This window comes from Tribolium castaneum, chromosome 8, assembly GCF_031307605.1.
Source record: "Tribolium castaneum strain GA2 chromosome 8, icTriCast1.1, whole genome shotgun sequence".
In the NCBI taxonomy this organism is placed as follows: Eukaryota; Metazoa; Arthropoda; class Insecta; order Coleoptera; family Tenebrionidae; genus Tribolium; species Tribolium castaneum.
The window spans coordinates 13,585,416-13,611,617 of record NC_087401.1 but is presented as its reverse complement, the minus strand read 5'-3'; the positions used below and the strand labels follow the sequence as shown (position 1 = coordinate 13,611,617).

The following is a 26,202-nucleotide window of genomic DNA, read 5'->3' as shown; positions in this document are numbered from 1 at the left end:
GAAAAACAAGCGAAACGAAATGTTTTGACAATTTCAATTGTCAGGTTGGTCTTAATTTGAAACCTTGACGATAACAATTTATCATTTTTTTTTTCATAATCCATTGCCTTAAATGCACCAATCCACCAATTTTATGTTATCGGATCAAGTCGACTATTAACGATCAAGTAACCAATCAAATGTCATGATTTTGTGTCATGCCTAAGTGGTAACTCAGTAATGCCAATATATTTTTACTAGAAATTAATTAATTAATTAATTAATTAATTAATTACCAAATAAGTATTCTCATGTTTTTAATTTTACTTAACTATCCCATGAAAGTACAGTCGAACAAAGTGAAAATGACGCCTCAATAAACCAGCGCCTGCTGGACCCATATTCTGCGTGACACCTACGTTCTTGCAAAATAGACGTCTTTTAAGGACGATTTTTTCTTACAGCAATTTTTATTGACGATATTTTTTTTAATATAAATTTTAAATGATTTAATATTTTTAAAAGGCATGTAAAAATATCTGTATTTTAAATTTCGTAAAAATAGGTTGACAAATAACTGAAATAATAGACTCAACAGTCTTAGGTGAGACACCCTGTATATACAATATATTAAAAATTAAAAATTCATTTGATTAGAAAAAAATCTCTTAATTTTTATACTTAACTGAACATCTTTCATCATCGTTGGAAAGTTTGTTCGCCGCTTTTGGATCACCCTGTAGAAAAATATAAAGAAGCAAACGCTGATTCCTATTAGTTCTTTTGAGAAATGTGTTGCAAAAAATACTCACTCTGTATACAGACACTTCCTCTTTTTTCTTCTTACTATAAAAACTTAGTTTTATCTTTGTCATTCATACATTGAAAAAAATAATCAGATGTCGCTAGGAACACTAAAAAGTGGCGGCAAATTCAAACCCGCCCAAGCCACCTGTCCTCGCCTCACCATCCCACGTTCGGTTATCACTTCTTAAAATGCAGATCGCAATTATCACTTCCTTCCCTAATCAACTTCCCCAGGAACTGATAAGGGTCAAGTTCGAATTGAAAAATTCCAGTCGTTGTGAAAAGATGCAATTGTTCGGTGGTTTCTTCTTCCTCCTCGCTTTTTTCGAGGTAACCTCGACCGTAAAATCCCCCAATCGCGACTGTCCCCCCATCAAAGTCCCCAACGGACGCGTCCGCTACCGCCAACGTGGTAAAATCGCGCGCGTTTTATGCAACACTGGGTATACACTAGCCGGTGATCGATACACTGTGTGTGTCCAAGGTGTCTGGGACAACACATATCCAAAATGCGTCAGTAAGTCATTGTTTAAAATCAAAATTAGTGTTATTAAATTTAACGCACTAGGGGCCACGTGTCGTGCTGCAAAACCCCCAGCCAACGGGCTCATCTACCCGTCCCACGGAGGCGCAGTTTTGAATTTCTTCTGCAAGAGTCACTTCCAACTACGGGGTTCGAGTATTGCGTATTGTGACGGTTTCAAGTGGGACAACCCGTTACCGGCCTGTTTACGTAAGTACGCCTCTGGGAGCCGCCCCCCATCACGCACCCAATCGAATTGCAGCGACCAATTCAAGCCCCGCCCTTTCGTGTGACTTCGAATCGGGCGATTTGTGTGGGTGGAACCACGACTTGAATCACGATTTTGATTGGATGAGGCTTAACTACGCCACGCCCAGCGGCTCGATTGGCACTGGGCCGTCCCACGACCACACGAAAGGTGCCGGTAAGGACGGTTTCTACATGTACATCGAGTCATCAGCGCGGAATATCAACGATACGGCTCGACTCATTTCGCCAGTTTTCGACAAAACCGACGAAAATGTTTGTTTCGAATTCTACTACCACATGTATGGAGTTACGACCGGTAGTCTCCGCATTTATGTGAAAAAAGTGAACGAAACGTGGCAACTTGATCCCAAAAAATCACTTTGGGAGAAAACCGGAAATCAGGGAAACCGGTGGTTTCGCGGTTTTGTCACAATCGGCGCAATTAGTGACGATTATCAAGTAGGTCATGTCGGAAAAATGACAATTGTGTAACTGTCACTTGTTTCAGATCGTGATAGAGGGCGTTCGGGGGTCGAGTTACGTCAGCGATATAGCAATCGATGACGTGCGAGTGATTGTCAATTGTTCGCCCGATGATGCGATCGAAACCGAGACAACGACGTTAGTACCGCCCACTTAACCCGCCCACTTTACTACGATTGGTTTCAGGGCGGAGCCTAGCACTTGGACGCCAATCAGCGTCGAGTCGTGCGAAAACCGGTGCGATACGAACGACACCCACCTGGCGCACGATTGGTTGATTACGTGCGACTGCGACGAGGCGTGTTTTGAACGTAGTCGGTGTTGTCCCGACTACTTTGATTTCTGTTTGAGCGAAACGTCCACAACTAGTGAAATGACTAGTGAAAGTACTGTCACTGTCACTGTCACTAGTAGTGTTTCGACGCCCACTACGACCAAACTAGTGACCGAGGCGTTCCCCCCAATCAAAGAAAGCGAAATAATCACCGATTACGCGGATAGTGATAAAAGCTACGACCATCAGAAGATAGTGATCGGTGATAAAGTCGTAACTAGTGACGCGAAATCGATCGTTTTCGGTGTTGGTGTGGTTTTTGGTGTTTTGTTCGGTGTGGTTGGTATGGCGTTTGTGGCGCGGCGCTACCAACTGTGCCACTGGCGACGTTTGAAGCAAACGTCGAACGGTGACAGTCAGAGCGATGTTCGTTTTTTGACAGGCGACGAAGTGATTGATTTTAGTCTGGCTAGTGATTATGACACGTTGTGAACAAACATTTTCAAACTATAAATATTTTTTTTATTAAATCATCTGTGCTCTCAATTATTTACAATGTACAATAATAAAATCTTTCAATTTTCTCTCGTAACTGAAATATTAAAAATATCTTAAACTATTATTAATATAAAAATTCCAGGTATCTATAAACAAGTCAAGCCCATATTTTGTACCGACATTTGATTTTTAATACAGATGAAAAAAAAATCACAGCCGTCGAAATTTTCCGAAAGCAAATTTAATGAATTTCCCCAACGCAAAAAACCGCTACAAAATATGGACGCCAATCCGACACCGACCCGTTTACAAACACACGTTATAAAGTAAAGTAACCATTTCTACACTATTATTTTAAGCAGAGTATTATCCTTAAACAGGAGATTTTTCCCTATTGGTGTTTTTTTTTAAATTTCTCTTTCTTTTAAGCTACAGTGAATCGGTATCAAGGCACCGAAAAAAACTAAATCAGGCACTTCGTTTCTCGTCGACCTTTTCCGCACTTACCGTCGCGGTGTCTGCTGGTTCGGTTTCGCCGTTCGTAGTCGGCGTTTTTTGCTCCTCGACTTTCGCTTGTTCTTTTGCACGATTTTGAGTCAATTTTTCCACAGCGTTTTGTAAACTCTTCTCGCTTTTGCCGCCGTTTTCCTTCTTCTTTTTGAACTCGGTCGGGATCTTCTGAAACTAACAAATCACAATATCTGGAAAAGTGTACAAAACAGAAGACTTGTATTGCAAATTTTCTAATTCGCTTGTAATTAATTTAAATCAAGACATATCTTTTAAATAACTTAACTCTTGATATGTTCCAAACATATTGTATCTTTTCGACCAAATTGACGTTACAATTATCTTTTGATTATTGATTAGGTGATTACGTACTCGTATGTGTTTAAAAATATGTTTAAAAGAAATTTTGGGGAGCTGTTTTAGTAGGCAACCAACAATACTATGATAAAAATTGTACTACGACATCCGTAAAAGTATCAGCGCATGCTACAAGTTTCTTTTTAATAATAAACACCTGATATTATTAACATTATCTACATTTCTATAAATAGCACTGAAGTTTAAGTCGTTTTTGACTCAAAGTATTTATCTGCCCTCATATATTCAATAATTAATAACGCTCTAAAAGAGCAGAAAGCCACAAAAAGTCCATAGAAATGAAAATTGGACATTTCAGAAGAGAGCAATAATAAACCTAACCTCTTCTTGCCAAATTTTCTTTTGTTTTGTCCCTATCTAGCAATGGCACTGAAATTTTTGATGCAAGGTAGAGATTTTTGTCCTCTGAAAGGGCAGAAACGGGCACAAAATCCATAAATGTGATATATTTAACATTTCAAAATAACATAACCCTACTTTTAAAACCGAATTTTCTGGCGGCTTAAAACTAACACAATTAGTGGCAATACCACTAATTTTCGCACCAAAATTTCACATCAACGGCTCGTCTGCACAAAGGAAAGAAGGAAAATAGTGAAAATAATGAAAAAAAATTAGCAAAATGCTTTTATAGAAAAGTTGTTGTACTTTATGTTTTATTACGTGGTAAATTTAACACACGTTAACACGCCCGTTATAAACGATTAAACACCCTTTTCCATCAAAATGTTTAACACGATAAGTTAATTTTTACCCTATTTCAATAAATCACACTAAAGTTTATGTCGTTGACTCAAAGGTAGATTTGCCTGCCCTTAAACATATTCAACAATGAATAATAACGCCCTAAAAGAGCAGAAAAGTACACAAAATCCATTAAAGGTAAAATTTAATACTTCAGAAGAGAGCATAACCCCACTTTCTGAACATTTGTCTCTATTTGGCAATAGCACATAAATTTTTGACCCAAGGTAGATATTTCTGCCCTAAATATCCTATCATAACGCTCTGAAAGGGCAGAAATGGATAAAAGTGTAAATTTTGATATTTCCAGGTAACAACATAACCCTACTTTTCGAACCTACTGAATTTTCAACAAAACAAACCAAACAAATAATTTGTGGCTATACGCATTGCGATACCACTAATTTTCGCACCAAACTTCACATTGCCAGGTTCTGTTTAAATAACAACATGCATTTTTATTTTTCCATTAACTGCATGCGAAACTTTTATAATTTTAGATGTTTATAGACAAATACATTTGTTATAATTAATTTTTCTAGGTCAATACTGTTCTATTTTGAATAATTTTGTGTATGAATGTTTCTAAATTTGTCGAATTATGTGAGTGTATGTTTCTGGTGATGACCTGTTTTACACACAATGTGACGTCACGTCCGTGACGTGTCCCGAGGTTAGGTGTGCGACGCAGTAGGCGAGAGCGCTTCAGTCGGCATCGAGCAGTGGCACGGGTCACTTCGGGAGCGCGAGAGGCGGTATATTTAAATTATTGTGCCGTTTCGTTTAAATTATTCAGTTTGTTACTTGCCGTTGTCGCGAACGGACGTGTGCTCGAGCAAATCTAAATTTTTCGGTTTAAATTTTAAATTCGGTGATCGCGGTTAGTGTAGTGTGTGTTAGTGCCAATGGAATGGTCTTCAAGAAGGAAACAACAATCCGGATTAAAAAGGTCAGTGCATTTTTTTTTATTTGCGGTTAATTTATTTTCATTATCTTGCTACAAACGGTAGCAGTCGTGCGTTTTAATTTTTTAAATGCGGTGTTGAAAAGTCATAGTTTGAGTGACACGTTTTAAATTCAGTAACTATAAATAAAATAAAACACTCAAACAATTTAATGCCACGTAATAATTTTTTCTTTAATTTCAATAAATCAAAGTGGCTTGCTCTAAATTTAATGCAAATAAAGCTTTTTTGGCGTTGTTTTTAATTTTATTTAATGCTACAAACGGTAGCCAACGTGGAAGCGATACGAAAGGTAGGACCATTTTATTTTTGTGTGTATTTTTTATTTCACAAACGAATAATTCCATAAAATTTAATTGCAAATAAAATGTTGAGTACACCGGCGCTAAATACGGTGTTGAAAAGTCAAAGTTTGAGTGACGCATTTTAAATTCAGTAACTTAAATAAAATAAAACACTCAAACAATTTAACGCCACTTAATAATTTTCTCTTTAATTTCAATGAAGTGGCTTGATCTAAATTTAATGCAAATAAAGCTTTTTTGGCGGTGTTTTTAATTTTATTTAATGCTACAAACGGTAGCCAACGTGGAAGCGATCTGAAGGTAAGGTGTATTTTATTGCTGTGTCGTATTTATTTATTTCACAAACCAATAATTCCTTAAAATTTAATTGCAATAAAATAACACCGACTCTAAATGCGGTGTTGAAAAGTCATAGTTTGAGTGACTCATTTTAAATTCAATGACTAAATAAAATAAAACACTCAAATAATTTATTGCCACTTAGTAATTTTGTCTTTAATTTCAATGAATGAAAGTGGCTTCAAAATTTAATGCGGATAAACATTTTTTTTTCGGACTCATTATTATTATTATTATTATTATTATTTAATGCTACAAACGGTAGCCAACGTGGAAGCGATCTGAAGGTAAGGTGTATTTTATTGCTGTGTCGTATTTATTTATTTCACAAACCAATATTTCCTTAAAATTTAATTGCAATAAAATAACACCGACTCTAAATGCGGTGTTGAAAAGTCATAGTTTGAGTGACTCATTTTAAATTCAATGACTAAATAAAATAAAACACTCAAATAATTTATTGCCACTTAGTAATTTTGTCTTTAATTTCAATGAATGAAAGTGGCTTCAAAATTTAATGCGGATAAACATTTTTTTTTCGGACTCATTATTATTATTATTATTATTATTATTTAATGCTACAAACGGTAGCCAACGTGGAAGCGATCTGAAGGTAAGGTGTATTTTATTGCTGTGTCGTATTTATTTATTTCACAAACCAATATTTCCTTAAAATTTAATTGCAATAAAATAACACCGACTCTAAATGCGGTGTTGAAAAGTCATAGTTTGAGTGACTCATTTTAAATTCAATGACTAAATAAAATAAAACACTCAAATAATTTATTGCCACTTAGTAATTTTGTCTTTAATTTCAATGAATGAAAGTGGCTTCAAAATTTAATGCGGATAAACATTTTTTTTTCGGACTCATTATTATTATTATTATTATTATTATTTAATGCTACAAACGGTAGCCAACGTGGAAGCGATCTGAAGGTAAGGTGTATTTTATTGCTGTGTCGTATTTATTTATTTCACAAACCAATATTTCCTTAAAATTTAATTGCAATAAAATAACACCGACTCTAAATGCGGTGTTGAAAAGTCATAGTTTGAGTGACTCATTTTAAATTCAATGACTAAATAAAATAAAACACTCAAATAATTTATTGCCACTTAGTAATTTTGTCTTTAATTTCAATGAATGAAAGTGGCTTCAAAATTTAATGCGGATAAACATTTTTTTTTCGGACTCATTATTATTATTATTATTATTATTATTTAATGCTACAAACGGTAGCCAACGTGGAAGCGATCTGAAGGTAAGGTGTATTTTATTGCTGTGTCGTATTTATTTATTTCACAAACCAATATTTCCTTAAAATTTAATTGCAATAAAATAACACCGACTCTAAATGCGGTGTTGAAAAGTCATAGTTTGAGTGACTCATTTTAAATTCAATGACTAAATAAAATAAAACACTCAAATAATTTATTGCCACTTAGTAATTTTGTCTTTAATTTCAATGAATGAAAGTGGCTTCAAAATTTAATGCGGATAAACATTTTTTTTTCGGACTCATTATTATTATTATTATTATTTAATGCTACAAACGGTAGCCAACGTGGAAGCGATCTGAAGGTAAGGTGTATTTTATTGCTGTGTCGTATTTATTTATTTCACAAACCAATATTTCCTTAAAATTTAATTGCAATAAAATAACACCGACTCTAAATGCGGTGTTGAAAAGTCATAGTTTGAGTGACTCATTTTAAATTCAATGACTAAATAAAATAAAACACTCAAATAATTTATTGCCACTTAGTAATTTTGTCTTTAATTTCAATGAATGAAAGTGGCTTCAAAATTTAATGCGGATAAACATTTTTTTTTCGGACTCATTATTATTATTATTATTATTTAATGCTACAAACGGTAGCCAACGTGGAAGCGATCTGAAGGTAAGGTGTATTTTATTGCTGTGTCGTATTTATTTATTTCACAAACCAATATTTCCTTAAAATTTAATTGCAATAAAATAACACCGACTCTAAATGCGGTGTTGAAAAGTCATAGTTTGAGTGACTCATTTTAAATTCAATGACTAAATAAAATAAAACACTCAAATAATTTATTGCCACTTAGTAATTTTGTCTTTAATTTCAATGAATGAAAGTGGCTTCAAAATTTAATGCGGATAAACATTTTTTTTTCGGACTCATTATTATTATTATTATTATTTAATGCTACAAACGGTAGCCAACGTGGAAGCGATCTGAAGGTAAGGTGTATTTTATTGCTGTGTCGTATTTATTTATTTCACAAACCAATAATTCCTTAAAATTTAATTGCAATAAAATAACACCGACTCTAAATGCGGTGTTGAAAAGTCATAGTTTGAGTGACTCATTTTAAATTCAGTAACTTAAAATAAAATAAAACACTCAAATAATTTATTGCCACTTAGTAATTTTGTCTTTAATTTCAATGAATGAAAGTGGCTTCAAAATTTAATGCGGATAAACATTTTTTTTTCGGACTCATTATTATTATTATTATTATTTAATGCTACAAACGGTAGCCAACGTGGAAGCGATCTGAAGGTAAGGTGTATTTTATTGCTGTGTCGTATTTATTTATTTCACAAACCAATATTTCCTTAAAATTTAATTGCAATAAAATAACACCGACTCTAAATGCGGTGTTGAAAAGTCATAGTTTGAGTGACTCATTTTAAATTCAATGACTAAATAAAATAAAACACTCAAATAATTTATTGCCACTTAGTAATTTTGTCTTTAATTTCAATGAATGAAAGTGGCTTCAAAATTTAATGCGGATAAACATTTTTTTTTCGGACTCATTATTATTATTATTATTATTTAATGCTACAAACGGTAGCCAACGTGGAAGCGATCTGAAGGTAAGGTGTATTTTATTGCTGTGTCGTATTTATTTATTTCACAAACCAATATTTCCTTAAAATTTAATTGCAATAAAATAACACCGACTCTAAATGCGGTGTTGAAAAGTCATAGTTTGAGTGACTCATTTTAAATTCAATGACTAAATAAAATAAAACACTCAAATAATTTATTGCCACTTAGTAATTTTGTCTTTAATTTCAATGAATGAAAGTGGCTTCAAAATTTAATGCGGATAAACATTTTTTTTTCGGACTCATTATTATTATTATTATTATTTAATGCTACAAACGGTAGCCAACGTGGAAGCGATCTGAAGGTAAGGTGTATTTTATTGCTGTGTCGTATTTATTTATTTCACAAACCAATAATTCCTTAAAATTTAATTGCAATAAAATAACACCGACTCTAAATGCGGTGTTGAAAAGTCATAGTTTGAGTGACTCATTTTAAATTCAGTAACTTAAAATAAAATAAAACACTCAAATAATTTATTGCCACTTAGTAATTTTGTCTTTAATTTCAATGAATGAAAGTGGCTTCAAAATTTAATGCGGATAAACATTTTTTTTTCGGACTCATTATTATTATTATTATTATTTAATGCTACAAACGGTAGCCAACGTGGAAGCGATCTGAAGGTAAGGTGTATTTTATTGCTGTGTCGTATTTATTTATTTCACAAACCAATATTTCCTTAAAATTTAATTGCAATAAAATAACACCGACTCTAAATGCGGTGTTGAAAAGTCATAGTTTGAGTGACTCATTTTAAATTCAATGACTAAATAAAATAAAACACTCAAATAATTTATTGCCACTTAGTAATTTTGTCTTTAATTTCAATGAATGAAAGTGGCTTCAAAATTTAATGCGGATAAACATTTTTTTTTCGGACTCATTATTATTATTATTATTATTTAATGCTACAAACGGTAGCCAACGTGGAAGCGATCTGAAGGTAAGGTGTATTTTATTGCTGTGTCGTATTTATTTATTTCACAAACCAATATTTCCTTAAAATTTAATTGCAATAAAATAACACCGACTCTAAATGCGGTGTTGAAAAGTCATAGTTTGAGTGACTCATTTTAAATTCAATGACTAAATAAAATAAAACACTCAAATAATTTATTGCCACTTAGTAATTTTGTCTTTAATTTCAATGAATGAAAGTGGCTTCAAAATTTAATGCGGATAAACATTTTTTTTTCGGACTCATTATTATTATTATTATTATTTAATGCTACAAACGGTAGCCAACGTGGAAGCGATCTGAAGGTAAGGTGTATTTTATTGCTGTGTCGTATCGTATTTATTTATTTCACAAACCAATATTTCCTTAAAATTTAATTGCAATAAAATAACACCGACTCTAAATGCGGTGTTGAAAAGTCATAGTTTGAGTGACTCATTTTAAATTCAATGACTAAATAAAATAAAACACTCAAATAATTTATTGCCACTTAGTAATTTTGTCTTTAATTTCAATGAATGAAAGTGGCTTCAAAATTTAATGCGGATAAACATTTTTTTTTCGGACTCATTATTATTATTATTATTATTATTATTTAATGCTACAAACGGTAGCCAACGTGGAAGCGATCTGAAGGTAAGGTGTATTTTATTGCTGTGTCGTATTTATTTATTTCACAAACCAATATTTCCTTAAAATTTAATTGCAATAAAATAACACCGACTCTAAATGCGGTGTTGAAAAGTCATAGTTTGAGTGACTCATTTTAAATTCAATGACTAAATAAAATAAAACACTCAAATAATTTATTGCCACTTAGTAATTTTGTCTTTAATTTCAATGAATGAAAGTGGCTTCAAAATTTAATGCGGATAAACATTTTTTTTTCGGACTCATTATTATTATTATTATTATTTAATGCTACAAACGGTAGCCAACGTGGAAGCGATCTGAAGGTAAGGTGTATTTTATTGCTGTGTCGTATTTATTTATTTCACAAACCAATATTTCCTTAAAATTTAATTGCAATAAAATAACACCGACTCTAAATGCGGTGTTGAAAAGTCATAGTTTGAGTGACTCATTTTAAATTCAATGACTAAATAAAATAAAACACTCAAATAATTTATTGCCACTTAGTAATTTTGTCTTTAATTTCAATGAATGAAAGTGGCTTCAAAATTTAATGCGGATAAACATTTTTTTTTCGGACTCATTATTATTATTATTATTATTTAATGCTACAAACGGTAGCCAACGTGGAAGCGATCTGAAGGTAAGGTGTATTTTATTGCTGTGTCGTATTTATTTATTTCACAAACCAATATTTCCTTAAAATTTAATTGCAATAAAATAACACCGACTCTAAATGCGGTGTTGAAAAGTCATAGTTTGAGTGACTCATTTTAAATTCAATGACTAAATAAAATAAAACACTCAAATAATTTATTGCCACTTAGTAATTTTGTCTTTAATTTCAATGAATGAAAGTGGCTTCAAAATTTAATGCGGATAAACATTTTTTTTTCGGACTCATTATTATTATTATTATTATTTAATGCTACAAACGGTAGCCAACGTGGAAGCGATCTGAAGGTAAGGTGTATTTTATTGCTGTGTCGTATCGTATTTATTTATTTCACAAACCAATATTTCCTTAAAATTTAATTGCAATAAAATAACACCGACTCTAAATGCGGTGTTGAAAAGTCATAGTTTGAGTGACTCATTTTAAATTCAATGACTAAATAAAATAAAACACTCAAATAATTTATTGCCACTTAGTAATTTTGTCTTTAATTTCAATGAATGAAAGTGGCTTCAAAATTTAATGCGGATAAACATTTTTTTTTCGGACTCATTATTATTATTATTATTATTTAATGCTACAAACGGTAGCCAACGTGGAAGCGATCTGAAGGTAAGGTGTATTTTATTGCTGTGTCGTATTTATTTATTTCACAAACCAATATTTCCTTAAAATTTAATTGCAATAAAATAACACCGACTCTAAATGCGGTGTTGAAAAGTCATAGTTTGAGTGACTCATTTTAAATTCAATGACTAAATAAAATAAAACACTCAAATAATTTATTGCTACTTAGTAATTTTGTCTTTAATTTCAATGAATGAAAGTGGCTTCAAAATTTAATGCGGATAAACATTTTTTTTTCGGACTCATTATTATTATTATTATTATTTAATGCTACAAACGGTAGCCAACGTGGAAGCGATCTGAAGGTAAGGTGTATTTTATTGCTGTGTCGTATTTATTTATTTCACAAACCAATAATTCCTTAAAATTTAATTGCAATAAAATAACACCGACTCTAAATGCGGTGTTGAAAAGTCATAGTTTGAGTGACTCATTTTAAATTCAGTAACTTAAAATAAAATAAAACACTCAAATAATTTATTGCCACTTAGTAATTTTGTCTTTAATTTCAATGAATGAAAGTGGCTTCAAAATTTAATGCGGATAAACATTTTTTTTTCGGACTCATTATTATTATTATTATTATTTAATGCTACAAACGGTAGCCAACGTGGAAGCGATCTGAAGGTAAGGTGTATTTTATTGCTGTGTCGTATCGTATTTATTTATTTCACAAACCAATATTTCCTTAAAATTTAATTGCAATAAAATAACACCGACTCTAAATGCGGTGTTGAAAAGTCATAGTTTGAGTGACTCATTTTAAATTCAATGACTAAATAAAATAAAACACTCAAATAATTTATTGCCACTTAGTAATTTTGTCTTTAATTTCAATGAATGAAAGTGGCTTCAAAATTTAATGCGGATAAACATTTTTTTTTCGGACTCATTATTATTATTATTATTATTTAATGCTACAAACGGTAGCCAACGTGGAAGCGATCTGAAGGTAAGGTGTATTTTATTGCTGTGTCGTATTTATTTATTTCACAAACCAATATTTCCTTAAAATTTAATTGCAATAAAATAACACCGACTCTAAATGCGGTGTTGAAAAGTCATAGTTTGAGTGACTCATTTTAAATTCAATGACTAAATAAAATAAAACACTCAAATAATTTATTGCCACTTAGTAATTTTGTCTTTAATTTCAATGAATGAAAGTGGCTTCAAAATTTAATGCGGATAAACATTTTTTTTTCGGACTCATTATTATTATTATTATTATTTAATGCTACAAACGGTAGCCAACGTGGAAGCGATCTGAAGGTAAGGTGTATTTTATTGCTGTGTCGTATCGTATTTATTTATTTCACAAACCAATATTTCCTTAAAATTTAATTGCAATAAAATAACACCGACTCTAAATGCGGTGTTGAAAAGTCATAGTTTGAGTGACTCATTTTAAATTCAATGACTAAATAAAATAAAACACTCAAATAATTTATTGCCACTTAGTAATTTTGTCTTTAATTTCAATGAATGAAAGTGGCTTCAAAATTTAATGCGGATAAACATTTTTTTTTCGGACTCATTATTATTATTATTATTATTTAATGCTACAAACGGTAGCCAACGTGGAAGCGATCTGAAGGTAAGGTGTATTTTATTGCTGTGTCGTATTTATTTATTTCACAAACCAATAATTCCTTAAAATTTAATTGCAATAAAATAACACCGACTCTAAATGCGGTGTTGAAAAGTCATAGTTTGAGTGACTCATTTTAAATTCAGTAACTTAAAATAAAATAAAACACTCAAATAATTTATTGCCACTTAGTAATTTTGTCTTTAATTTCAATGAATGAAAGTGGCTTCAAAATTTAATGCGGATAAACATTTTTTTTTCGGACTCATTATTATTATTATTATTATTTAATGCTACAAACGGTAGCCAACGTGGAAGCGATCTGAAGGTAAGGTGTATTTTATTGCTGTGTCGTATTTATTTATTTCACAAACCAATATTTCCTTAAAATTTAATTGCAATAAAATAACACCGACTCTAAATGCGGTGTTGAAAAGTCATAGTTTGAGTGACTCATTTTAAATTCAATGACTAAATAAAATAAAACACTCAAATAATTTATTGCCACTTAGTAATTTTGTCTTTAATTTCAATGAATGAAAGTGGCTTCAAAATTTAATGCGGATAAACATTTTTTTTTCGGACTCATTATTATTATTATTATTATTTAATGCTACAAACGGTAGCCAACGTGGAAGCGATCTGAAGGTAAGGTGTATTTTATTGCTGTGTCGTATCGTATTTATTTATTTCACAAACCAATATTTCCTTAAAATTTAATTGCAATAAAATAACACCGACTCTAAATGCGGTGTTGAAAAGTCATAGTTTGAGTGACTCATTTTAAATTCAATGACTAAATAAAATAAAACACTCAAATAATTTATTGCCACTTAGTAATTTTGTCTTTAATTTCAATGAATGAAAGTGGCTTCAAAATTTAATGCGGATAAACATTTTTTTTTCGGACTCATTATTATTATTATTATTATTTAATGCTACAAACGGTAGCCAACGTGGAAGCGATCTGAAGGTAAGGTGTATTTTATTGCTGTGTCGTATTTATTTATTTCACAAACCAATATTTCCTTAAAATTTAATTGCAATAAAATAACACCGACTCTAAATGCGGTGTTGAAAAGTCATAGTTTGAGTGACTCATTTTAAATTCAATGACTAAATAAAATAAAACACTCAAATAATTTATTGCCACTTAGTAATTTTGTCTTTAATTTCAATGAATGAAAGTGGCTTCAAAATTTAATGCGGATAAACATTTTTTTTTCGGACTCATTATTATTATTATTATTATTTAATGCTACAAACGGTAGCCAACGTGGAAGCGATCTGAAGGTAAGGTGTATTTTATTGCTGTGTCGTATTTATTTATTTCACAAACCAATATTTCCTTAAAATTTAATTGCAATAAAATAACACCGACTCTAAATGCGGTGTTGAAAAGTCATAGTTTGAGTGACTCATTTTAAATTCAATGACTAAATAAAATAAAACACTCAAATAATTTATTGCCACTTAGTAATTTTGTCTTTAATTTCAATGAATGAAAGTGGCTTCAAAATTTAATGCGGATAAACATTTTTTTTTCGGACTCATTATTATTATTATTATTATTTAATGCTACAAACGGTAGCCAACGTGGAAGCGATCTGAAGGTAAGGTGTATTTTATTGCTGTGTCGTATTTATTTATTTCACAAACCAATAATTCCTTAAAATTTAATTGCAATAAAATAACACCGACTCTAAATGCGGTGTTGAAAAGTCATAGTTTGAGTGACTCATTTTAAATTCAGTAACTTAAAATAAAATAAAACACTCAAATAATTTATTGCCACTTAGTAATTTTGTCTTTAATTTCAATGAATGAAAGTGGCTTCAAAATTTAATGCGGATAAACATTTTTTTTTCGGACTCATTATTATTATTATTATTATTTAATGCTACAAACGGTAGCCAACGTGGAAGCGATCTGAAGGTAAGGTGTATTTTATTGCTGTGTCGTATCGTATTTATTTATTTCACAAACCAATATTTCCTTAAAATTTAATTGCAATAAAATAACACCGACTCTAAATGCGGTGTTGAAAAGTCATAGTTTGAGTGACTCATTTTAAATTCAATGACTAAATAAAATAAAACACTCAAATAATTTATTGCCACTTAGTAATTTTGTCTTTAATTTCAATGAATGAAAGTGGCTTCAAAATTTAATGCGGATAAACATTTTTTTTTCGGACTCATTATTATTATTATTATTATTTAATGCTACAAACGGTAGCCAACGTGGAAGCGATCTGAAGGTAAGGTGTATTTTATTGCTGTGTCGTATCGTATTTATTTATTTCACAAACCAATATTTCCTTAAAATTTAATTGCAATAAAATAACACCGACTCTAAATGCGGTGTTGAAAAGTCATAGTTTGAGTGACTCATTTTAAATTCAATGACTAAATAAAATAAAACACTCAAATAATTTATTGCCACTTAGTAATTTTGTCTTTAATTTCAATGAATGAAAGTGGCTTCAAAATTTAATGCGGATAAACATTTTTTTTTCGGACTCATTATTATTATTATTATTATTTAATGCTACAAACGGTAGCCAACGTGGAAGCGATCTGAAGGTAAGGTGTATTTTATTGCTGTGTCGTATTTATTTATTTCACAAACCAATATTTCCTTAAAATTTAATTGCAATAAAATAACACCGACTCTAAATGCGGTGTTGAAAAGTCATAGTTTGAGTGACTCATTTTAAATTCAATGACTAAATAAAATAAAACACTCAAATAATTTATTGCCACTTAGTAATTTTGTCTTTAATTTCAATGAATGAAAGTGGCTTCAAAATTTAATGCGGATAAACATTTTTTTTTCGGACTCATTATTATTATTATTATTATTTAATGCTACAAACGGTAGCCAACGTGGAAGCGATCTGAAGGTAAGGTGTATTTTATTGCTGTGTCGTATTTATTTATTTCACAAACCAATAATTCCTTAAAATTTAATTGCAATAAAATAACACCGACTCTAAATGCGGTGTTGAAAAGTCATAGTTTGAGTGACTCATTTTAAATTCAGTAACTTAAAATAAAATAAAACACTCAAATAATTTATTGCCACTTAGTAATTTTGTCTTTAATTTCAATGAATGAAAGTGGCTTCAAAATTTAATGCGGATAAACATTTTTTTTTCGGACTCATTATTATTATTATTATTATTTAATGCTACAAACGGTAGCCAACGTGGAAGCGATCTGAAGGTAAGGTGTATTTTATTGCTGTGTCGTATTTATTTATTTCACAAACCAATATTTCCTTAAAATTTAATTGCAATAAAATAACACCGACTCTAAATGCGGTGTTGAAAAGTCATAGTTTGAGTGACTCATTTTAAATTCAATGACTAAATAAAATAAAACACTCAAATAATTTATTGCCACTTAGTAATTTTGTCTTTAATTTCAATGAATGAAAGTGGCTTCAAAATTTAATGCGGATAAACATTTTTTTTTCGGACTCATTATTATTATTATTATTATTTAATGCTACAAACGGTAGCCAACGTGGAAGCGATCTGAAGGTAAGGTGTATTTTATTGCTGTGTCGTATTTATTTATTTCACAAACCAATATTTCCTTAAAATTTAATTGCAATAAAATAACACCGACTCTAAATGCGGTGTTGAAAAGTCATAGTTTGAGTGACTCATTTTAAATTCAATGACTAAATAAAATAAAACACTCAAATAATTTATTGCCACTTAGTAATTTTGTCTTTAATTTCAATGAATGAAAGTGGCTTCAAAATTTAATGCGGATAAACATTTTTTTTTCGGACTCATTATTATTATTATTATTATTTAATGCTACAAACGGTAGCCAACGTGGAAGCGATCTGAAGGTAAGGTGTATTTTATTGCTGTGTCGTATTTATTTATTTCACAAACCAATATTTCCTTAAAATTTAATTGCAATAAAATAACACCGACTCTAAATGCGGTGTTGAAAAGTCATAGTTTGAGTGACTCATTTTAAATTCAATGACTAAATAAAATAAAACACTCAAATAATTTATTGCCACTTAGTAATTTTGTCTTTAATTTCAATGAATGAAAGTGGCTTCAAAATTTAATGCGGATAAACATTTTTTTTTCGGACTCATTATTATTATTATTATTATTTAATGCTACAAACGGTAGCCAACGTGGAAGCGATCTGAAGGTAAGGTGTATTTTATTGCTGTGTCGTATCGTATTTATTTATTTCACAAACCAATATTTCCTTAAAATTTAATTGCAATAAAATAACACCGACTCTAAATGCGGTGTTGAAAAGTCATAGTTTGAGTGACTCATTTTAAATTCAATGACTAAATAAAATAAAACACTCAAATAATTTATTGCCACTTAGTAATTTTGTCTTTAATTTCAATGAATGAAAGTGGCTTCAAAATTTAATGCGGATAAACATTTTTTTTTCGGACTCATTATTATTATTATTATTATTTAATGCTACAAACGGTAGCCAACGTGGAAGCGATCTGAAGGTAAGGTGTATTTTATTGCTGTGTCGTATTTATTTATTTCACAAACCAATATTTCCTTAAAATTTAATTGCAATAAAATAACACCGACTCTAAATGCGGTGTTGAAAAGTCATAGTTTGAGTGACTCATTTTAAATTCAATGACTAAATAAAATAAAACACTCAAATAATTTATTGCCACTTAGTAATTTTGTCTTTAATTTCAATGAATGAAAGTGGCTTCAAAATTTAATGCGGATAAACATTTTTTTTTCGGACTCATTATTATTATTATTATTATTTAATGCTACAAACGGTAGCCAACGTGGAAGCGATCTGAAGGTAAGGTGTATTTTATTGCTGTGTCGTATTTATTTATTTCACAAACCAATATTTCCTTAAAATTTAATTGCAATAAAATAACACCGACTCTAAATGCGGTGTTGAAAAGTCATAGTTTGAGTGACTCATTTTAAATTCAATGACTAAATAAAATAAAACACTCAAATAATTTATTGCCACTTAGTAATTTTGTCTTTAATTTCAATGAATGAAAGTGGCTTCAAAATTTAATGCGGATAAACATTTTTTTTTCGGACTCATTATTATTATTATTATTATTTAATGCTACAAACGGTAGCCAACGTGGAAGCGATCTGAAGGTAAGGTGTATTTTATTGCTGTGTCGTATTTATTTATTTCACAAACCAATATTTCCTTAAAATTTAATTGCAATAAAATAACACCGACTCTAAATGCGGTGTTGAAAAGTCATAGTTTGAGTGACTCATTTTAAATTTAATGACTAAATAAAATAAAACACTCAAATAATTTATTGCCACTTAGTAATTTTGTCTTTAATTTCAATGAATGAAAGTGGCTTCAAAATTTAATGCGGATAAACATTTTTTTTTCGGACTCATTATTATTATTATTATTATTTAATGCTACAAACGGTAGCCAACGTGGAAGCGATCTGAAGGTAAGGTGTATTTTATTGCTGTGTCGTATTTATTTATTTCACAAACCAATATTTCCTTAAAATTTAATTGCAATAAAATAACACCGACTCTAAATGCGGTGTTGAAAAGTCATAGTTTGAGTGACTCATTTTAAATTCAATGACTAAATAAAATAAAACACTCAAATAATTTATTGCCACTTAGTAATTTTGTCTTTAATTTCAATGAATGAAAGTGGCTTCAAAATTTAATGCGGATAAACATTTTTTTTTCGGACTCATTATTATTATTATTTTTATTATTATTTAATGCTACAAACGGTAGCCAACGTGGAAGCGATCTGAAGGTAAGGTGTATTTTATTGCTGTGTCGTATTTATTTATTTCACAAACCAATATTTCCTTAAAATTTAATTGCAATAAAATAACACCGACTCTAAATGCGGTGTTGAAAAGTCATAGTTTGAGTGACTCATTTTAAATTCAGTAACTTAAAATAAAATAAAACACTCAAATAATTTATTGCCACTTAGTAATTTTGTCTTTAATTTCAATGAATGAAAGTGGCTTCAAAATTTAATGCGGATAAACATTTTTTTTTCGGACTCATTATTATTATTATTATTATTTAATGCTACAAACGGTAGCCAACGTGGAAGCGATCTGAAGGTAAGGTGTATTTTATTGCTGTGTCGTATTTATTTATTTCACAAACCAATATTTCCTTAAAATTTAATTGCAATAAAATAACACCGACTCTAAATGCGGTGTTGAAAAGTCATAGTTTGAGTGACTCATTTTAAATTCAGTAACTTAAAATAAAATAAAACACTCAAATAATTTATTGCCACTTAGTAATTTTGTCTTTAATTTCAATGAATGAAAGTGGCTTCAAAATTTAATGCGGATAAACATTTTTTTTTCGGACTCATTATTATTATTATTTTTATTTAATGCTACAAACGGTAGCCAACGTGGAAGCGATCTGAAGGTAAGGTGTATTTTATTGCTGTGTCGTATTTATTTATTTCACAAACCAATATTTCCTTAAAATTTAATTGCAATAAAATAACACCGACTCTAAATGCGGTGTTGAAAAGTCATAGTTTGAGTGACTCATTTTAAATTCAATGACTAAATAAAATAAAACACTCAAATAATTTATTGCCACTTAGTAATTTTGTCTTTAATTTCAATGAATGAAAGTGGCTTCAAAATTTAATGCGGATAAACATTTTTTTTTCGGACTCATTATTATTATTATTATTATTTAATGCTACAAACGGTAGCCAACGTGGAAGCGATCTGAAGGTAAGGTGTATTTTATTGCTGTGTCGTATTTATTTATTTCACAAACCAATATTTCCTTAAAATTTAATTGCAATAAAATAACACCGACTCTAAATGCGGTGTTGAAAAGTCATAGTTTGAGTGACTCATTTTAAATTCAATGACTAAATAAAATAAAACACTCAAATAATTTATTGCCACTTAGTAATTTTGTCTTTAATTTCAATGAATGAAAGTGGCTTCAAAATTTAATGCGGATAAACATTTTTTTTTCGGACTCATTATTATTATTATTTTTATTATTATTTAATGCTACAAACGGTAGCCAACGTGGAAGCGATCTGAAGGTAAGGTGTATTTTATTGCTGTGTCGTATTTATTTATTTATTTCACAAACCAATATTTCCTTAAAATTTAATTGCAATAAAATAACACCGACTCTAAATGCGGTGTTGAAAAGTCATAGTTTGAGTGACTCATTTTAAATTTAATGACTAAATAAAATAAAACACTCAAATAATTTATTGCCACTTAGTAATTTTGTCTTTAATTTCAATGAATGAAAGTGGCTTCAAAATTTAATGCGGATAAACATTTTTTTTTCGGACTCATTATTATTATTATTTTTATTATTATTTAATGCTACAAACGGTAGCCAACGTGGAAGCGATCTGAAGGTAAGGTGTATTTTATTGCTGTGTCGTATTTATTTATTTATTTCACAAACCAATATTTCCTTAAAATTTAATTGCAATAAAATAACACCGACTCTAAATGCGGTGTTGAAAAGTCATAGTTTGAGTGACTCATTTTAAATTTAATGACTAAATAAAATAAAACACTCAAATAATTTATTGCCACTTAGTAATTTTGTCTTTAATTTCAATGAATGAAAGTGGCTTCAAAATTTAATGCGGATAAACATTTTTTTTTCGGACTCATTATTATTATTATTATTATTATTTAATGCTACAAACGGTAGCCAACGTGGAAGCGATCTGAAGGTAAGGTGTATTTTATTGCTGTGTCGTATTTATTTATTTCACAAACCAATATTTCCTTAAAATTTAATTGCAATAAAATAACACCGACTCTAAATGCGGTGTTGAAAAGTCATAGTTTGAGTGACTCATTTTAAATTCAGTAACTTAAAATAAAATAAAACACTCAAATAATTTATTGCCACTTAGTAATTTTGTCTTTAATTTCAATGAATGAAAGTGGCTTCAAAATTTAATGCGGATAAACATTTTTTTTTCGGACTCATTATTATTATTATTTTTATTATTATTTAATGCTACAAACGGTAGCCAACGTGGAAGCGATCTGAAGGTAAGGTGTATTTTATTGCTGTGTCGTATTTATTTATTTCACAAACCAATATTTCCTTAAAATTTAATTGCAATAAAATAACACCGACTCTAAATGCGGTGTTGAAAAGTCATAGTTTGAGTGACTCATTTTAAATTCAGTAACTTAAAATAAAATAAAACACTCAAATAATTTATTGCCACTTAGTAATTTTGTCTTTAATTTCAATGAATGAAAGTGGCTTCAAAATTTAATGCGGATAAACATTTTTTTTTCGGACTCATTATTATTATTATTTTTATTATTATTTAATGCTACAAACGGTAGCCAACGTGGAAGCGATCTGAAGGTAAGGTGTATTTTATTGCTGTGTCGTATTTATTTATTTCACAAACCAATATTTCCTTAAAATTTAATTGCAATAAAATAACACCGACTCTAAATGCGGTGTTGAAAAGTCATAGTTTGAGTGACTCATTTTAAATTTAATGACTAAATAAAATAAAACACTCAAATAATTTATTGCCACTTAGTAATTTTGTCTTTAATTTCAATGAATGAAAGTGGCTTCAAAATTTAATGCGGATAAACATTTTTTTTTCGGACTCATTATTATTATTATTTTTATTATTATTTAATGCTACAAACGGTAGCCAACGTGGAAGCGATCTGAAGGTAAGGTGTATTTTATTGCTGTGTCGTATCGTATTTATTTATTTCACAAACCAATATTTCCTTAAAATTTAATTGCAATAAAATAACACCGACTCTAAATGCGGTGTTGAAAAGTCATAGTTTGAGTGACTCATTTTAAATTCAATGACTAAATAAAATAAAACACTCAAATAATTTATTGCCACTTAGTAATTTTGTCTTTAATTTCAATGAATGAAAGTGGCTTCAAAATTTAATGCGGATAAACATTTTTTTTTCGGACTCATTATTATTATTATTATTATTATTATTTAATGCTACAAACGGTAGCCAACGTGGAAGCGATCTGAAGGTAAGGTGTATTTTATTGCTGTGTCGTATTTATTTATTTCACAAACCAATATTTCCTTAAAATTTAATTGCAATAAAATAACACCGACTCTAAATGCGGTGTTGAAAAGTCATAGTTTGAGTGACTCATTTTAAATTCAGTAACTTAAATAAAATCAAACACTCAAACAATTTAATGCCACTTAATAATTTTCTCTTTAATTTCAATGAATCAAAGTGGCTTGCTCTAAATTTAATGCAAATAAAGCTTTTTTGGCGTTGTTTTTAATTTTGTTTTAATGCTACAAACGGTAGCCAACGTGGAAGCGATATGAAGGTAGGTGCATTTGTCTACTGAGGTATTGAATTTAATAGATGACTGCCATATATTATAACGTATTGTGTATTCTTTATTTTGTATAATACTGATAAAAGTATCTTGTAATTCTCATGCAAATAAAGATTTTTTAATGGTGTTGTTTATTTATTTTTAATGTCTTGCTACAAACAGTAGCCAACGTAGAAGCGATATGAATGTAGGTGCATTTTATTTAAAGCCAAGTGAAAAATATTTGATTTATGTGTTGTATTTTTTTAATTTCACAAACCAATAATTTCTTTATTCCCTTCATTTTCTAATAATAATTGTTAACCTCATCCTTATTTCCTTTTTTCCTGGCAAGAAAGCTCTAAACCTCCACGTGGTTCTTGCTGGACAAATTAATTATTAATTTGACTAATTAGAGCAATCCTTAAACGTAATAAGTTTTGCTCCTTGTTTTTTACATCCGTAAAACTACATTGAAACACCTCGAACACGGTTCTGACATTGTACGTTTCTAGATAGATACGTTTCTGATAATGAACTTTTCTCTGTCCATACTGTTATACAGTTGGATGCAATAAAAACGGAAAAGTGAATTTTCTTTAGATTGAAACAGAACTGAAAAATCTGTTTCAATCAGTTTGACACTTGCACATTCAAATGAAATGCACTGAATTAGTCTGGAATGGTTTAGTAATGACACCACCAGCTCAGATAATTTGATGACTACATTTTCGAAAAAAGCAATCTTCAAACTATGGAAAAATCTAAAAATCTGACTTTTTCACGCTATATTTTCCGTTTTTGTTCACAAAAAAAATTCACCCCCAACTAAAAATATGTTTTGGCACTTTGCCTACTTGGCGCACATTAATACGAAAAATTAATAATGTCACTCACCTGTGGACTGTGTGGCATGCCCCCCAATTTGGGGCTAGTCGGACCCGCCAACTCGAAACACTTGCCCATGGTCAAAGCCGGCGGAAAAGCCATCCTCTGTCCGTAGATAAGATTATGATAGGCTGCCATCACCCTCGGATCGTACGAGGGGAATCCCGGAGGTCCCGCCGGATACAAAAACTGATTCGGACTAACCGTCGGCGACGTCAAATTCGGTATAAACGGATTACTCGGCGTAAAATTCAAACTCAACTTATCCCTCTTCGTCATCGTGGTCGTGGTCGGACTCTTCGGCGATTTCCGCTCGCCTTTCGGCGAATTTTGCAATTTCAACGGATTAAAAATCGACACCGAACTCGTATTAATTTTCAAATCGCTCGAATTGCTCAAAGACGTCGTTTCGGGCGCTTTCTCCGATATGGGTTTCAGTGTTTTCGGGTCGATTTTCACAATTGAGTGTTTTTTAATCTCGCCGGTGGGTTTTTCCTTCTCGGGGCTTAACTGCACCGGGTACATTGGTTTCACACCCGATGCGGGATTCCCCAAATAGCGTGGTAGGTTATTTCGTCGTTTGAAAAACTTCGCTGGTTTGATATTCTTGGGGTCGCTGAGCGGTTTCGTGACTTTGGCGATTTGCGAATTCCAGCTTTTGGGCGGGTCTCGCAGCGTTTTGTAGCCAATTGGCGTGCTTGGTTTGGATTTGATCAATTTGGTTGGTTGGGTTGAGGGGGGTGGGGGTGGTGGTAGGGGGATCGGGGGTTTGGGCACGCCCACACTTGTGCTGGGTTTGGGGACGGTTATCACCGGTTTAGGCATGTAACAGGGTTTAGGGGTTCCGGGTCGGCTCAAGGTCACACTTTTGGGTTTGGTGAAAACACTATCGTCTTTGTTTGGTTGCGAATGTTTCTTAAGCGGGTGATTGTTGGAGAGGTTTTGGAGGCCGATCGAGTGGTTGAGGATGGTTTGTTTTTTGGGCGGTTCGGGGGGCGTGTCGGGCGCTTTGCGCTTAAGGGCGGGCTTTTCCTCTCTTCTATCACTGTCACTTGATACACTGCATTTAGTCGAATTGATTGTACTAAAAACGGTTTTGGTGGTCGTGGACGAACTGAACGTGACACAGGTTGAGGCTGCACTGTTTTCACCGATTAGATTGAGTTCAGGTAACTTTTTATCGACGACTGTTACGATCTCCGGCTTGTAGTTGTTGTTATTTACAAGTTCGGAGGCTTCGTCTTGGATTATTGACATTTCGCCGTTCTCGCTTATCCTCAATTGGACTTCCTTCCAGTTGTTGTTTTGTTCGCTTGCTTCCTCTTTCTTCACTTCGGTTTTTTTCGGCGCGTATTCGTAAATTCGGTAGGTTAGCTCCAGGGGGGTTTTCCTCTTCCAGGAATAAATATAAGACACGTCGATTAGGGTCAACGTTGAGTTAAGGCAATCTTGATTGTACAAAATATCTACATGATGATTATCAGAGAGACCGTACTTGGCCCGAATTAATTTCTGCAAATGCCCGATTGTTACAGCGGCGGGACAGCGCAGATAACGCGACGATTCTTTACACCCGTAATAGCACATTGTCAACGAAATCGATTCCTCTGGACTGATGATGTGCTGGTAATTATCCAGGATTTTTTCTAGGTTAGGTTTCGCCTCTGGATGCGTTTTGTAAAAATCGCGTCGCCTTTGAACCTCATCTAAAACACACACTTAGCGCGACATAACCTCACTTCCCGACTTACTTTGAAACAGTCTTGGAACCAATTTGTAGACGATATCTTGTAAAGTTCTGTCTTGCCTGATGTTAAGCAGCGGTTTCGACTTGTGTACTTGCACATCGCACACGGGACAGTACTTATTCGCCGCCAAATACTTAACGATGCAACTTCTGCAAACTTTGGCACGAGTTAGCCTTGCTTCTAGCGTTTACCTCATACTTACAAGAGTGCAAACACTCGATAATCGTGGTGGCATCGACGAAATAACCCTTGCACAGTTTACAAATCAGGTGTTGGTTCAGATCGGTGATTTGTGGTTTTTTCGCTCGGTGCATCGTCCCAAGCTATCCCATAAACCTCCTTACATGATGGTACGGGGGGTTCGCCATAATATGCCCATATTGTTGGCGCGCTGACCTAAAAAGCCCCACGTCGCGTCCCAGCGCCAGACCAGCGTCCCGGCTTCGGCAAAACCATCGAAAACGCCACACCACCGAGCAAATGCCACCAATTTTCACAAATATTTTTGTTTACTTCTAAATTAATTATTTGACAGACGGACCTTGCTCACATTTGACAGATGGAGCGAAAATGGCGTCACCGATTTTCACCAAGAATTTTCCAATTCGGCCGGTTTTTCCACCACTTGCCCGCGGCCCTTCAAGGTTTCCACAAGTCGGGGCGTTTTTCGCGTGGAAAACTCTCGCAAAACGGGAGACACAAGCGTCGGAAAATGCCACCAAATCAAACGCATTAGCTCGCAGTGCCAACCTGAAACACTAAAATCACTAGGGAGGG

The 26,202-nt window shown here is 31.8% G+C and overlaps 2 protein-coding genes across 4 annotated transcripts; one reads left to right on the top strand and one right to left on the bottom strand.

Annotated features, from left to right (window-relative positions):
• Positions 1–399: 399 nt before the first annotated feature.
• On the bottom strand, positions 400–26,160 carry LOC661266 (polycomb group protein Psc). Of its 3 annotated transcripts, none has more exons than XM_064358548.1 (4): positions 25,628–26,160; positions 25,429–25,581; positions 23,687–25,383; positions 400–3,488 (listed from the first exon to the last, which is right to left on the bottom strand). In XM_064358548.1, the coding sequence occupies exons 1-4, from the start codon at positions 25,737–25,739 to the stop codon at positions 3,282–3,284; spliced, it is 2,169 nt and encodes a 722-aa protein (XP_064214618.1). In that variant the 5' UTR covers positions 25,740–26,160; the 3' UTR covers positions 400–3,281. The 3 variants fall into 3 exon arrangements, with proteins under 3 accessions (XP_064214618.1, XP_064214617.1, XP_064214616.1); XM_064358547.1 differs by having other exon boundaries at positions 400–3,491; positions 25,628–26,159; XM_064358546.1 differs by having other exon boundaries at positions 400–3,497; positions 25,628–26,157.
• Positions 976–2,899, top strand: LOC100142307 (MAM and LDL-receptor class A domain-containing protein 1). Its single transcript, XM_001811991.4, has 5 exons — positions 976–1,303; positions 1,355–1,519; positions 1,572–2,017; positions 2,067–2,179; positions 2,228–2,899. The coding sequence occupies exons 1-5, from the start codon at positions 976–978 to the stop codon at positions 2,805–2,807; spliced, it is 1,632 nt and encodes a 543-aa protein (XP_001812043.1). The 3' UTR covers positions 2,808–2,899.
• Positions 26,161–26,202: the final 42 nt, after the last annotated feature.

Coding starts and splice junctions, on each gene's coding strand:
- LOC661266 (XM_064358546.1), bottom strand. CDS start 25,739: ATGCACCGAGCGAAAAAACCACAAATCACCGATCTGAACCAACACCTG. Junction 25,582..25,627: donor TATCGAGTGTTTGCACTCTT/GTAAGTATGAGG, acceptor CTCGTGCCAAAG/TTTGCAGAAGTTGCATCGTT. Junction 3,498..23,686: donor GCATGCCACACAGTCCACAG/GTGAGTGACATT, acceptor GTGATTTGTTAG/TTTCAGAAGATCCCGACCGA.
- LOC100142307 (XM_001811991.4), top strand. CDS start 976: ATGCAGATCGCAATTATCACTTCCTTCCCTAATCAACTTCCCCAGGAA. Junction 1,304..1,354: donor CACATATCCAAAATGCGTCA/GTAAGTCATTGT, acceptor TTAACGCACTAG/GGGCCACGTGTCGTGCTGCA. Junction 2,180..2,227: donor ATCGAAACCGAGACAACGAC/GTTAGTACCGCC, acceptor GATTGGTTTCAG/GGCGGAGCCTAGCACTTGGA.